Raw genomic sequence first — 15,294 nt, forward strand, 5'->3', positions numbered from 1 at the left:
ATATATATATATACACCCACACATACTTTTGATGGAAACTTATTGTAAACCAAACCTATTATACAATAGTTGGTTTTACTCAACACTCTAGGTTCCTAGGAAATCATTATTCTCAGAGTTTCTGTCGGCAGCAACTTTAATATTGGCTTTTCCAGTGTTAACGGATAGAAATTTCCTTTTGAAAAATGCATATTGCCTTCTTTGACTCCGTGGGAGAAAGAAAGATTTCCAGCCTCAGAAACCATACTTAAGGACAGCTATGAGCAAGAATTGACTTCGATGGCAGTGGGTAAATGGTGTGTGTGGTCCTCTGACTCGGTTTCGAGGATCAGAGGTAGTGGTAGCCATTATTGAATTTTGGCTACAGAGCTCTGGATTGATCTTGATACTGCACTTGCTGATGCCCAAGCAATAAAGTCTTTGTAGCCTAAATTCCTAAGTAGAATGGGCATGACTGCCAATTTTAACTTGCTTCAGACATTTTTCAGTTAAAATGCTCATGGTGTGGTACTTGTAAATACTAATTTATGGAAGGTGTTTGAACAGCTTATTGCCCTTATGGAGTCCAGGGATTTAGTGGAAACAGCAGAAAGGCAGGGTTTGCAAGCTCTGGAACAGGGGGTCCTCAAACTTTTTAAACGGGGCCAGTTCACTGTCCCTCAGACCCATTGGAGGGCTGGACTATAGTTTAAAAAAAAAAACTAAGAACAAATTCCTATGCACACTGCACATATCTTATTTTGAAGTAAAAAAATGGGGCAAGAACACCCAGCGGGCTGGATAAATGTCCTCGGCGGGCCGTATTTTGAGTACACCTCTGGAACCTGGTTCCAAACATCCACTCTCTGCCATGATTGTGAGGTTTCCTAGGCCCTAGTTTCTAAATCTCTGCCCATGAATTTGTCTAGGAAGTAAAGGTGACATGTTGTAAGATGGGGACTGATAGAGCCGTATGACAGCCTCTGACATTGTGGAGGGGAATGAGAAAGCCCAGCATCACCTACACTGAACTATGTGGAACTGACCTGATAGGGCACACTTTTTCCCACCTAGGAAAGGGTATAGGGTGGCTGCCAGGACACTTCCCTGTGGAGCCAGTAGTAAGACAATACTATTGTTTTAGTAGTAGGAATTAACGGTAGTAGTGTGAAATTAACTGTGTTGTCAGTCAACTGCCATCGGGTCAATGCTGACTCATAGCAACCCTGTAGAACAGGGTAGAACTGTCTGTGGGGTTCTGAAACTGACTCTTTGCGGGAGTAGAAAGCCCCATTTGTGGACTGTATCCCAGTGAATAAGCACTACACTACCCGCACTCCATGAATTAACTGTAGTTGGTATAGTGGGTTCTTTTACTTCTCCTTTGACTATTTGCAAGAATTGGTAGGACTGACTGAAGTTCTCACATTGAACACGTCTAATCTGAAAAGGAAAGAAAGCCCTCTCAGGAAGGCTGTGAGGGTGACAGAAAAAGATGTAGAGTTTGTTTTTTGTTTTTGTTGTCCATATACGAATTTTAAGGTGGGGGCGCTGGCCGTTTCATTTGTTTTCTAGCTAATTAGGAAAAAAGTTGGTGTTTTCATTGAGAACATTTTTTTCTTCAGTTGTCCAGTGAGAAAGAAAAGACTGCTGGGAGCAGGGCTCTGTCCTGGCTCTACTGACTGGATTCTTTGTGCACATCAGGAAGTAGAAGGTCATGGCGTCAATCCGTGCACTAGTGGCCTTTCTCTGTCTGGCACGTTAGATGTGGCCTTTGAAGAAATGGACCAGACAACTGCTGAACCACAATGTGAAGTTGCCCGAAGGAAGCTTCAGGAAATTGAGGACAGGTAAGTTGTCAGCCACCATAGCTGCCTCGTTGCTATAAAAATCAGGGAACTCAAAAAAGCATGCACTTTGCATGGTAACGTGAGCTATTCTCGTGAACAGACTAATTCAGCTCTCCACCTACTACCTCTGTCTTCCATTTTGGGTTTGTTTTCTGAGACATCTTCAAATTTGATTGCATCTAATATAAAACATTTGTTAACTTGAGGTGTTGAACAATTCTTTTGCACATGCTTTTTTTTTAAACCCAAACTTTTATGTTGAACTTTTGCTGTAGCAGCTGGTGCTTTTATCCAACTTCATTTAATTAAAAAAATAAAATAAAACACTCTCCCCAATTGTTAGAATGACTTAGGTAAATAATCTCCCCTTCTCTGCTCCTTCCTCTTTCTTAATTTACTTAAGGATAATTGATGAAGATGAAGAAGTTGAAGCTGACAGAAATATTAACCATCTCCCCAGCCTAGTCCTTTCTGATACCATGAAAACAGGATTGAAGCGAGATTTTGATGAGATCTTTACCAAGAAAATGATTGAGTGCATGTAAGTCTGGGTACTTTTAAATTAGGATCTGTGAGAGGAGACCGGTGTGTGCTAGCCCTCTCCTTCAGGGTTCTCATCTCTTCCTGATCACCAGGCAGGGGACAGCACCAGAAGGTGGTGTTTGGAGCCCAGTGGCCTGTTGGAGACGGGCCTTGCCTTAGTTTGTTGGCTTGAGTAAATGCTATGGTGAGCCAGACTTTGACGTATTTGGGAATGGTTGTTTTGCCCACTTCTTGGTTAAGGTTCTGAAATGCACTATAGTCTAATCCTTGGAAATAGAGGACTAGCAAACAAAAGGTGATTTGCTTCTATTTTTGTGATTGCCAATAGGAACTGCCTTTTAAAGGTGCTTGCTTAGCTGGATCTCTCATTTCTCTAAGGAACCTCATTGAAACTTAGGAAACAAACGGAACTGGGCTAGCAGTCAACACATTGACCACGAAGGCCACAAAACAAAGCTTTTTTCTTGGTTTCTGTATGAGTCGCCCCTCAGGCCCTTCAGCCAAGAAACAATAAACCAAACCCACTGCCATGTAGTCAACTGACTCAGAGCACCCCTATATAGTAATTTCCAAGGCTGTAAATCTTTATGGGAGTAGAAAGCCTCATCTTTCTTCCTTGGAGCTACTGGTGGGTTCAACTGGTTGCCTTGTAGTTGAGTGGTTCAACTTGTAAGCCACCTGGTCACCCTTTGTAGGCAATTAGGACTTGAACATGTTGTATGGAGACTTGGTGTTTAGTTAGGGTTGAGTTTTTGAAAGCAGTAGAGAACAAAACCAAACTCATTGCCACCAAGACGTTGGACTTGGAGTGACCCTATAGGGCAGGGCAGACTTGCCCCTGTGGGTTTCCGAGACTTGACTGTTATGGGAGTGGAAAGCCCTGTCTTTCTCTCTCGGAGCAGCTGGTGTTGCTGACCTTGGAGATTGCAGCCCAATGTGTGTCACTGCACTGCCATTCCCAGTGATGTCAGGTACTTGGAGATGAAGCATTGCCTTTGGACACAGTGGAAGTGATTGTGCTGGGAGGTTTAGCTGCTGCTTGGCGTTAGATCATAGAGATCTTGAGTTAGTGCCCTATCTTGAGCTGATGATTAACTACTCAGTCCTGAGGGGGTGGGTAAATAGCTTAGCAAAGAGAGAGCAGGTCGCATTGCCCTCCAGCCTAATAAATAGCACTCTCTGCTCTTGGTCGTTTCCCAGAAGCTAGTCTTTGGGCATGTCATTCTTAATTTATATTTTATTTTGACTTACTTGCCTTTGGCTCCTAGTGAGTTAACCATTGGGCTGCTAACTGCAAGGCCAGCAGCGAATCCACCAGCAGCTCCTTGGGAGAAAGATGAGACTTTCTACTTCCATAAATAGTTACAACCTTGGAAAACCCACAGGGGAAGTTCTACTCAGCCCTGCAGGGTTACTATGAATCAGAATTAACTTGATGACATAAGTTTTTGTCTTTGAGTATAAGAAACCACCACAACCAGGGAAGGAGCATCGTTTTAGGTTAACTGAAAAAGCATTGTGCCAAATAACTACTGCAAGCATGTTTGCCCAGTGCCTCACTTTGAGTTTGTAATGGCATTCCACATCTGCTAATACGATGGCAATTTATAAATCTCTTGTAATGTTGAAGAAATGTGATGGACTTTCAAAGTGTTTGTGGGAAAATAGAAAAGATAATGTAATTTTCCCACCAACTTTTGAACACCCTCCACTCCCCAGTAAATCTTGGATCTTTGTTCTGTGCATTTGGATGTTTGTATTGCTTTGAATCACAGCACCAGTAATATCAGTGAATTTAGTTACAGAGTCGCATGCAGAATGTTGGGATTTTACATACTTGAGGCCTTTCTAAAGATCAGTTTGACTTGAAGTAAATCCCCTATTTTGGTGCTGCCACTTGACATCCAGTAGCAGACATTAGCTTTTAGCACGTTCCTCTTATTTCTATGTCCTAAGCTTCTTTTTGTGTGTGTGAACATCTGTGTCTTAGGAGCCGTCCTTCCATGGAGCTCGTGCTCTGGAAACCTCTCCCTGAACTCCTTTCTGAGAAGCCAAAGCCATCACCCAACACTAAGAACTACCCAGGAGAGAAGCTGACCAAGCACATGGCTGCCAGCCCTGCCTTCTCCCAGAGAACTGAACTGTTCTTGGAACCAAGACAAACAGGGGTGCCTCTCTATAGTAGCGTGGAGACAGCCGCTTGCACAGAAGAAGAGATGGAACTTTAGGAATGGTTTTCTACAGTAAAGTCACATTCTAGAAGGTTCTTGTGTTCAGCTATGAGCCTGTCTGCCTAGAATAGGGACTTGAAGGTTTTCTGAAGCGGGCCTGATAAAACCCCACTTGGGATCTGGGCTGGACAATCACTTTGAGTGTCCACTCACTGAATTCAACTTTCTGCCAAGGAAGCTTTCCTCAAGGGAAAAAGCTGGTTTTCTGGGTGTGGTGGGAGGGCGGCTGATTAAAGCACTGCCAGCCTCTTCAGAGGCAAGTGGAGAAGCTGAGTGGGCAGGGGCCACTCTGGTCACAGAGGACACTGCCTAAACCCTGCAGACACTGGGAGACGAGTCTCAATGGAAAGGAACAGGTTCCTCCTCCCACCAACCGTTGGAGCATGACTAGCCTGGTTGGCTCTGTTTACATGCTTGTCTGTATAGCACTGGTAAGAAGTGAGCACAGCAGGAGCTGCCGCCTATTGTTAGGAAGTTGAACAGCACCCTAAACCTCTTCCTCGAGTTGTCAGTTTACTGTAGCTGTGCCGATTGAAGTAGCCAACAGCATAGTGGCTCACCTCATCACCAGACGCTGAAAATGCCGAGGAGAAAACACAGAAAAGGTTTTTCCTTCAAAGCTGCTTTGTCCTGCCGTTGTTCCTTGGTTTCCCCTGTGTAATTGCGAGCCTGGCTGATCAGCAAAGGTTACTGCTTAACTCTGAAGGGTAGACAAGTGTACCTGTATTAGCAAGTTGTTTGGGTTTACTTGTTTGTCTTTTAGTACTAATTTAGAAAACAACGAATCCGTTGAGAACCCAATGGGCAAGGGACATTGAGATTTACTGAAAGAGCCAATTGACATGGTGCTTAACCAATTCCACAGGAAGGCTAACAGACAGTAGAGAGTGGCTCTCAGCTTGCAGGGCACCTTTGCTCTTTGAACACCTAGCCCAGGCTCAAGGTGCCCCTCAGGGATAACCAGGATTGATATTTCTAATTTCTCAGGAAGAGTTCTTCTGTGTGGCAAAGGACTCAGGGCAAAGTAAAATGGCAATTTATCTACTGCTACCAAATATCTGTTAATGACTTTTAACTGAGTGTAATACTGACCCTTTAGTCACCTGACAGGAGACCACTCCAGTTTGTCATTTTTGTGTGGGGATGTCATCCCCCCTTTGTAGGGCTTGGATTCCTTGCGTAGAAAAAGAATGCTCTATCCAGTAGAGGTAAATGTTCAGAATCCAGCTCCCAGGCATCCCTGAAACTCGTGTTAGGAGGTCCCTTACCTTCTTACATATGGTGCAGGAGTTGGTTACAAGTCTGGTCATTGGGGCTTGTTTTCTTCTCTTGGCCTGTTGTTCCTGCTTTCTCACATCTGTCTGGATAGTCAGGAAAAGATTTAATGTTTAATATTTAAACAGAATATTTAATGTCTACATAGTAAAATGACCCAAACTGCAATTCAGTATTGAAACCAGTTGGAAAACCAGCTAATAGTTTTCTTGCTCTCAGTCTTGGAGGTGAATGTAAACCATACCCTGTTGAAATGTGTGCGTGGGTTTGAGACATGTTGTTTGGAAAACTCCTGCCTTGTGAACAGTGTTTAACGGGACCAACTGAAAGCATGTGGCCTTAAAGGAGTCTCCATGCTGAGAAATTTGTTCTAGCACAAAGAGAAGCCAGAAGGAGCGGCCCCAGGGTGGCAGTTGGCCTTTGTGCAAGGGTGGAAGATGAGCTGGCAACTTTCCAGAGGAGGACTTCTCTGGGAGTTGTTGGGTAGCCCTCAGATCAAAAGGCCTCTAGACCCTTTGGGAAGGAGGCGAGCAAGGACCCAAAACAAGACTCTTACCCTATTGGTAGATCTAAAAAATGAGAAAAGTTGGTGGAAAAATAGGATGAAAAGAGAATTGAATTTTTCCAAGAACGTTTTGGAGCCCCACTGTGTCCCCAACACTTTTGAGGGGGGGAGGAAAATTCAGATTTAGTTCATTACAGTCCAGCCAGACCTTGTTTCAGGAGTCGGTTGTCTGACATAAGTAATCTGGCAGGAAAACGGATGGTTCGTGTTCATGTGTGAAATGTCATCTTGTTGGGTGTGCTTGGACAAGGATTATTTTCTTCCCCATGAGTGGTCGGCACAGTCCCCATGCCTCTGCTTTGCTCTTCTTTCCCAGCCCAGGGTTTTTGCGTTGGCCCTTAGGTTCTCCCTCCCCGGTCTGGTTCATTGTCACCAGTATGGTAGCATGGATCAAACTCTGGCATACCATGCTAATGTGTGAAGAGAAAAAGCTATCTTAAAGCAGGTGAGCTTTAAAGAACAAATGTATATTTTTTCTAAGTTTGAGTAGGATGTCTGTGTGTGGGTGTTTGTTTTTTTTTTCAATTAATATGAAGAACTGGTTCTCACAAATATTAATTATATTAAAGGATAACTCATTCTTGAAAAGGTAAAGTTTATTAGAAACATAACTAGGGCGGGAGCAAAACTGAAGGATGAAAGTAAATTTATTCTTTTGGATTTGGAACTTGGTTTTGTTTTTTAAATTGTGACAAGAATGGGTGAATAGCAGGAAAGTTCGGGAAGGTGCGATCAATTTTACTTTTAAGTTGAGAATCTGGTTTCTGTATTTTATGGTTTCAATAAAACTTGTGTTTTGGACTTTTTTTGCATAGTCTGTTTCTGCATTTTAGTAAATGAGATTAGGTAGTCTCTGCTTTTCTCTCAATTGTGGTTCAAAATAGCATTCATACTAATGATGAGCTTTTAAAATTTATTTTAAGGATGATGGTATTAGGCTAAGGGTAAATGTCACACTTCAGCAATTTTCCAGATAGGCAGGCTGTTGTGCCACAGGCCGCTGTACATGCAAGTGTCTGAAGTTGATTTGTTGGTGTCCAGGACTGCGCCTTCCAATCCAGCCAGAAGTGGAAGTGGAAACCGCAGTTCCCACAGGGAACTGGGACATCAGTTTAGGATTCAGGAAGTTGCAGGATGTCGTCACTGGGTGGCAGTATTATGTGCTTGTTCACAGCTGTGTTTTTCAATAAAGTTCCCTGATTTGTTGGTTCCAATAACAAAGCAACAGGGTTTTGTTTTCAACTAAAGTCTAAAAATCATAAAAGATCATATCTAATTTTTAAAACTCATATTTGGAAGGGCAGGTCTGGACAAGAGAGTGACATTTAGGGTTATGATCTAAGTTACCAGCTCACATTTTTTTCCATGTGCAATTGGTTTTACTGTCTTTAATGATTCCTGTAAATTTGATCTTTTGGATTTCATTGAAATAATTTCCTAATGTATTCAGGCAGAATGAGTTCAAATCCTCACACCCCATTAACTTCCCATTTCCATTTTCTAGAGAAATAAGAAGGTAGACTGGTAGACTACAGCTCCAGTAAGACCACCTACAACCTGTTTATGGTCAGCAAAGTAGTTGTCTGTTTCTTAGTGAGCCTTAAAAGTCACAGGTAAAGGCTCAGTTCTTAGCAGGTTACAATTGAGCTGATGCCTGAAAGTATCCCTGAAGTGGGCAACATCACCAGCTTGCAGGTCTGTCGCTACTGTGATCCTGTCTGAGAGAAAGGCAAAGGAGGCAGGCAGACTCATGCTGTAAGCCCCAGGGAAATAGTGTGCACTATTGACCTCAGCACTGAGAGAGACATTGTATTTGTGATAGTAAACTTGCATAGGTTTGGGGGCGGAAAGATCTTGATTTTTAGTTCTCACCATTCAGTTTGGTCTTTCAATATGAAAATGACCTTAAGCAGGTGTATTTTGTCATTAGTCACTGTGGCCCATCTCAGGAAACCCACATCATTTACCCTGGCCACACGTGGTCTGTGTCATTTCTGTTAGAACAGCTTCCTCTTTCACATGGTTGTCATTGGATGTGAGCCTCAGCCTCCAGATGTTAGTGCTATTCTAACCCCAAGACCAATCCGCTTGTGCTTGAATCAACTACCAGCAACCCTCTTGGACAGTAGAACCACCCTAAGGCTTAAATTGTTAAAGAAGAACAGCCGATTGTGCCACCAGGGTGCGGGTGTACTGTGCTGAAGGAAGGGTAACATGCGTATGTCTTTGTAACCATACCTCAAGCTGATCATTCAGATTTCATTGAAATGATACCTTCAAATTGCATCTACCTAGGAGTTGGAATTGAAGCAATGGCAGAGTTGGTTGTTTTTTTTAAGCATGAGCCCTCCAATAGATTCTCAGCTCTATTAATGTTCAATTACAGAAAACCAGGTGAGGAAAGGTTCCTGGGGACAGCTTAAGGCATGAAAGTATGAAACAGTAGTACCCACAGCAGCATGTGTTGCTAAATAGGGGTGAGGGTGGGGGTGTGTACATCTTAAGGTGGTTTCACTTTCAGGCCTACCAAGGACCTGGGCTCCCGACACATCACTCACTCCCTTGTATTTGGCTGAAGTGAGATGGACCACTGGGCCCTTTGGCTTTTTTACACCCAGCCTCTTCCTATGTCAGTTATGCCAACCTCCCCCGAGGTCACGTCTTAAAAGGAAATAATGCTATTTCAATGTTAAATACACGGGAAGGCTTTTTCATTTACTGGCAGAGGCTAATTATATAGATGAAAGCCTTTTACTCTCTTTAAAAACTGCTATCAGTGAATCCCCAAGTAGATTGAATGACAGCAGCAAACATCTGAGCACTTAGTTTCATGCTTGGCAGGTACCAAGAATTTAGGATGCATTTCTTCCTTAACCCTCCCAGCAGCATTCAGAGACATCCTCAGTCTCCTTTGTAGAAGAGGAAATAAGTGATGCTATGGGGACTTCAGCCATACCACAGACATGTTAGCAGGAGAGACCCGTCTGGAGAAAAGCTCATGCTTGAGGGAAATAGGAGGATCGGCCCTCAACACACGTGATGGATAGACAGTGGCTGCAACAGTGAGTGGACTTACAGGGCCTAACTTGCTACTCAGTGGTAGTTGAACCAAGGGTTTCAATCTAGAAAATACTGTCAATCCCTATGTAATGGCAAGGGAATCGAAGTATTTTAATGGCACGTCCCATTCAGCATTTTATAAGATGGCAGAGCAAACCAGTAGTTGCAGGGCTTACCCCCTAGCTCTGTCAGTTAACTGACCTAGGTCAGAAATGTAGCTGCTCCATGAGCAGATTATGTCATTTATCACAGCCAGGCGTTCCAGTGGGCAAAAAAGTGTGTCACCATAGCAGATGAGCAGAGGGATGGGGCTCGAGAAGGAAATGAGAGGAGGCTGCATTGCACTTTTTAATTGCACAGGTGGTTTAAATAAATGGAGAAAGCACCTCCAGTAGCTACGGCAGCCGGGAAACTTCACCAAGCATTTACATAGTAAATTTCCATAATTTTACAAAAGATTCTTGATCTTAGGACTGTACGTGAAGGAAAAGTCACCCCCTCAGGTAGGTTATCTGCTTCCGGGAACAAGCCTAAGGACCTAAAATTGGAAGCATGCCTGGGATGCTGACGGGACAGGAAATGACAGACCATGTCTACGTGAAGACATTCACCCAACAACCCTTATTGTCTGCATGGTCCACCTCATAACAACTGTTTTAGGGCAGTGCCGATAGGTACAAGCTTAAAAGCTGTTGATTTTGAGTTCTGTCATAGAGCCGGGTATTCGGGCTGTTGGATGTCAGAAGACAATACTTGGGGTCATCTTTGAGATCTGAACAGACAAAATACTTAAGAGGAATTTTCTAGGACATCACCTCTCTACTTTGGCTTTTAGAGCAGATGAGCCTCCCTGCTATCCTCCAGGCAGTGGTGTTAATACACAAGGGCAAGGATGGCAGTACTGAATTGTTGCTTAGACACTAATCAGCTGGGGAAAGAGTTCATTGGCAAAAGTGTCCTCCCAAGAATGGTCAACACCAAGTGGGGAGGACATGTTGCTGAAAGGAGAAGGGGAGGCCTCATATGCACAGTCACTGCAGGTGTCCAGCAGGCAGGAAGGTGGTTTCAGGCAGTGGCTGGAAGAGAGGAGGTTTGCGATGCCCAGCTCCGGGATGAAGTCATCTTCTACAAGTTCTTCCTTCACTGCAATGGTGAATTCAGGGTGATCATTCTCTGAGGGGCTGGGAGGTGCTTCCTCGATTTTCACTACCAGATCAGCTTGAGACTCTGTCTCAGACGTTATCTCTGAGATGAGAGGCTTGGTGTATACGTGGTCAAAACGAATTAGTTCATTAATGGCTTCCAGCTTGGCTGGTGACGTCCCCAGTGATGGAGAAGGGGAGGCTGGTAAGGAACTGGGTCCTTCTGGGTAGACCTCTGGGAGTTCCTCCAGGCTGGTCGACTCTGGGGAAAGATACCTGAAGAACATGACTGGGTCCATGTTGTCCAGAATGCCCAAAAGGATATCACACTGAAAGAAGCAAAAAGGCAAGTAAGACCAACTATCAGAATGCATTTCAGAATGTCCCTAGAGCCCTCAGGACAAGGTTTCCTGCTATAAATGAACCACGAGGCTATGGGATGATCCCACTCAGCATCCTAAGTTACCCAGCAAGATGGCAGTTGATGTTCACCTTTAATCTCACCCACACCATCTCTGCCCTCACCTCTCTGGTTAAGAGATTCCAGGCACCAAAAAGGTGGCACTATTGAATTACACAGCGCTTTGACCGTTCAGCGTGATCCCTACCTCAGAGTCCGAAGAGTCCACACCGTCAGAGTCCATTGGGAGATGTTCTGGAGGGGTGACAACTGGGCCTGCACCTGCTGCAGAGGTGCACGTAGTCTGAGTGCTGCGGACTCAGCAGACCCGGTCACTGGCCTCGGTCCATTCCCCTGGGGATGAAAACTGGATGAGTACACAGGCAGCCCAAAGGCTTGAGGGATGCTACCAAGAAAGCTAGAAAACCAGTTCTATAGTGCTGACTATCTTGCCCTTAGTATTGTCAGGGCCTTTATAAGTTCTCAAGAAAGGCTAAGAAAATGGGGCTCTGTGTGGTGATACTTTTTTTCTATCTAGTGCAAAGAGGCCATACTGATAAGTCTTAAACAAAATTCGTAAGTTGCACAGCACCTGTCCTAAAATCTTTTTGATAAACACCTTGCTAGACGCTTCCTTCACAGAATTTCCACATTGTCCATCCTTGAGCATCCATTCAAGGCTTGTCATTCAATTTGCCATTACTCTTATCAGAGATGCGTCTCTTACGAATCCTTTCCCAACTCATTCATATAGTAGGATCGAAGGGCAACTACAGTGTTAGTAGCATTCAAGTCTGATTTGACCATCCTCCCATTTTGGGTTTTTGATGTCTGCATGGTTCATCTTGGTGGCAACTATATTTCTTAATACCTGATAGTAGAGGAGCTCTGGTGGTATAGTGGTTACACACTGGGTTGCTAACCTCCAGGTCAGCAATTCAAAACCACCAGCTGCTCCTTGGGAGGAAGAGGAGGTCTTCTATTCCTGTTAAGCGTTACTGCCTTCAAAACCCACGGGCAATTCTACCCTGCTCTGTAGGGTTGCTGTGAGTAAGAACGTACTTAATGACAGTTTTGAGTTCTTGGCCATTTAACTTACTCGAATTCTTGGGACTTAGAACTATCGAGTACACACTTAAAATGAGTGTCATTAAAGGATGCCTTGCCTCCATGGAAATGTTTGAAAACTAAAGGATCATGTCAAGAACAGGGTACACCCCAGAATGTTAACAGAAACATGGGGCCGAGAGAGGTGGCTTAAGTCACTCAAGACCTGCTCTCATGTGAGGGCACAAAATACAGGAGACAACTTACCTTGGTCTCCAACTCCTCTTCACTAACCAGCGCATCCATCCCCAAGCGCTCTCTCAACTCCTGGTTCTCAACGATGAGGCCATGAGTTTTCTCTCGCAAAAGTTGATTTTCCAGCAAAAGTTTTTGGTTCTAGAAAGAAGTTCATAAGAGGCCATTAAAGCATCTCAAGTTGTTTACTTCAGAATTCATCTGACAAAGGTCTACCACAACCGGGGCTCTCTGCTTCTTGAACTTGTGAGAAGCTGTGCTTTGGTGGTCAGTCATGGTAGGATCTAGAAGGGCAGGCTGTAATTCTAAAAACAGCAATTTAAGAACTGGGCTCAAGAACAAATTTGCAATGTTAAAAACCCTGTCCTAAACTGGCTGATAATAGAAGTGGTAGTAGCAGAAGAGTATAAAAGTAATACATGGGAACTGGAAACACAGGGAATCTAGGACAGATGAACCCCTCAGGACCAGCGGTGAGGGTGGCGATACCTATCGGGAGGGAAGGGGGGAGTAGAAAGGGGGAATCACAAGGATCTACATATAACTTCCTCTCTGGTGGATGGGCAACAGAAGGGTGGGTGAAGGGAGACGCCGGACAGTGTAAGGTAAGATATAATAATTTATAAATTATTAAGGGTTCATGAGGGAGGGGGGAGAGGGGAAAAAGGAAAATGAGCTAATTCCAGGAACCCAAGAGGAAAGCAAATTTTGAGAATGATGAGGGCAACAAATGTATAAGTGTGCTTTACACAATTGATGTATGCATGGATTGTGATGAATTGTATGAGCCCCAATAAAATGATTTAAGAAAAGTAATACATGGAAGGAACAACCCACCAACCAAACCTCTGCATAGTAACCCTCGGGATGTGAGTCTGTTTAAGGTGATGAATAATATTTGGTTAGTGGGTTGTTTCTTCCATTAGATAACAAGCCCTAGAAAGAGGAGGTAGCATTTAGTGGACTTCAGCCAAGCCCGGAAAGAGCTTAAGTTTCACCAGTGACTTCCTACTCATTACTCTGTTCGAACTCAGTAAACTTTCTTGAGCTCACAACCTGTGACAAAGACCCAGCAACAAATGCCAGAGGGCCTGTCGGAAACCATTCTGCTCCCTTCGAGTTTAGCCACCATTTTAGTGGCACCTAGATCTAGATAGTTGGCTTAATTCAACTGTTCCTGACATTCAAGATCAGAAACCAAACCCACCAACCGAGAGTGGACCGTGCCTCACCCAACTGCATTCCCCACACGGCAAAGACAGCAAACACTGGGATGAAAACTTCCCAAAGGATGGGTTGACAAGGAGCCAAGATGGGCACCTGGCCTTGCAGCCATCTCACCTCTTCCTCCAAATCCACCACCTGCTGTTCCAGCTCGCTCATCCGCGCTTTCTTGCGGTCCCGAGCTGTCTGAGCTGCTACTCGGTTTTTCAGTTTTCTGCAAACAGAAGGAGCACACCCCATGAGCCTCCCTTATTTCTAGCTTTACTTGAGAATCTAGTCAGCTGGTCCCTTCATTGTCACTGAGGGTCCCAGCTAGCTAAGTGGTCAAACACCCCAGGCAGGCTCCTCCCCTCAACACAACAAAACAGAACCTTCTGTTGGCCTGGCTTGAAGACTCAGCTACATTCTGTCTCCCATATTACATCACTCGCCTGGTTCATGCTGCGCTGCCTTCTCCCCCTCCCCCTAGTGCAAGAGCTGGGCACACAGACTAGTCCTCTTGCATCATGAAAATGTTTCCTCCTCCCCCTCCTTTGGCCCCGCTGCTTCCTGACTCCAATTCCAAACAAGGTCCAACCTGGACTGATTAGATAAAGAACACCTGCAATCCCACTACAGCATTCCCACCCCCTACCCCACCCCCAAATCCCATGGGGCTATTAAGCATGTCACCCTAGTACTGAGATCTTAGGTGAAGATCCCTGGTGACAGGGCCCAGGGCTACTCAACCTCACTGCCGTTTGGATTTCTAGTGACCCTCTAGAGTTTGAGGCTGTAAGTCTTTCCCAGAGTGACACACCTCATTTTCTCGCCCAAAGGGGCTGGTGGGTTAGCCACTGATTTTGTGGCTAGCAGTCCTATGCCTAACTCACCACACCACCAGGGCTCCTTGGGGTCTTCTCAAGGAGACATTAGTAAACTACAATGATTATCTCCAATAATTGGGAAAACCAAAAAACTCAGACATTGAGTCCATTCTCACTCAGCAACCCTGATGCACAGGGTAAACCTGCCCCTGAGAGTTGCCACAACTAGCTTTTTTTATGGGGCCACTAACATTTACAGAGATAGGTGCTCCCTAAGGAACCCTGGTGGCACAAATGTGACACCTGCTATTGCTCACAAAAAGGTTTGAAACCACCCAGCAGCACCTCTGGAAAGAAGGCTGACCATCTGCCTGCCCGTTGTAAAGATTACAACCATGGAACCTTATGAGGCATCTGTACTCCAATGGGATTGTTAGGAGTTGAAAATCGACATATCGATAAGTATTATGTACGTTTCACTAGTTTCCCCAGCTCCCTCAGGAAATACATTGAAGGCTTCAAAAAGCTTAAGGGAAAACGAAAAGAATGGGACTTTCCAACGAATTTCCTTAAGCCCCCTCGGAGGTCCCTTTTTAAGGAGGGACCTAGTCCTGGTCAGGCCCTTTCAGTAGTTCAGACATTTCAGCGGCGCGCCCCTCCATAAGCGGCTAAGCCCAGCAGCAGCTCCTCGACTCCTGGATACTGTCAAGAAACCCAAGATCAGAGAGGTTGAGCGGTCAGCCTGAGGCTACACATGGGAAAAACGGACCTAAAGCCTGGGGGCCGCACGCCCAGCGCTGGTCACCTCTACGGAAGAATAAGAAAGGGCCCGGGCCTCTATACCGCGCGCGGCTGAAGGCCAACCCCACTTCCTGCCACCCCGCCCCGCGCCACGCTGGCACTGGACCTGAGCCGCG

The 15,294-nt window shown here is 44.9% G+C and overlaps 2 protein-coding genes across 2 annotated transcripts in view; one reads left to right on the forward strand and one right to left on the reverse strand.

Moving 5' to 3' along the window:
- Positions 1 to 7,249, forward strand: part of CCDC117 (coiled-coil domain containing 117) — a 14,145-nt gene extending 6,896 nt beyond the window's left edge. The window contains exons 3-5 of the mRNA XM_013007881.2: positions 1,605 to 1,829; positions 2,233 to 2,370; positions 4,363 to 7,249. Of these exons, the coding sequence (XP_012863335.1) occupies positions 1,605 to 1,829; positions 2,233 to 2,370; positions 4,363 to 4,600 (601 nt within the window). The 3' untranslated portion in view covers positions 4,601 to 7,249. The remainder of the gene's footprint in view (positions 1 to 1,604; positions 1,830 to 2,232; positions 2,371 to 4,362) is intronic.
- Positions 7,250 to 9,838: 2,589 nt separating this feature from the next.
- XBP1 (X-box binding protein 1) lies at positions 9,839 to 14,004 on the reverse strand. Its single transcript, XM_013007882.3, is given in 5 exon segments — positions 9,839 to 10,974; positions 11,254 to 11,337; positions 11,340 to 11,399; positions 12,360 to 12,488; positions 13,689 to 14,004. Coding segments are annotated over 5 exon segments (954 nt in total). The 5' UTR covers positions 13,812 to 14,004; the 3' UTR covers positions 9,839 to 10,416.
- Between the last annotated feature and the right edge of the window lie 1,290 nt (positions 14,005 to 15,294).

This window comes from Echinops telfairi, unplaced genomic scaffold, assembly GCF_000313985.2.
Source record: "Echinops telfairi isolate 266 unplaced genomic scaffold, ASM31398v2 ScPeMD7_29;HRSCAF=101, whole genome shotgun sequence".
In the NCBI taxonomy this organism is placed as follows: Eukaryota; Metazoa; Chordata; class Mammalia; order Afrosoricida; family Tenrecidae; genus Echinops; species Echinops telfairi.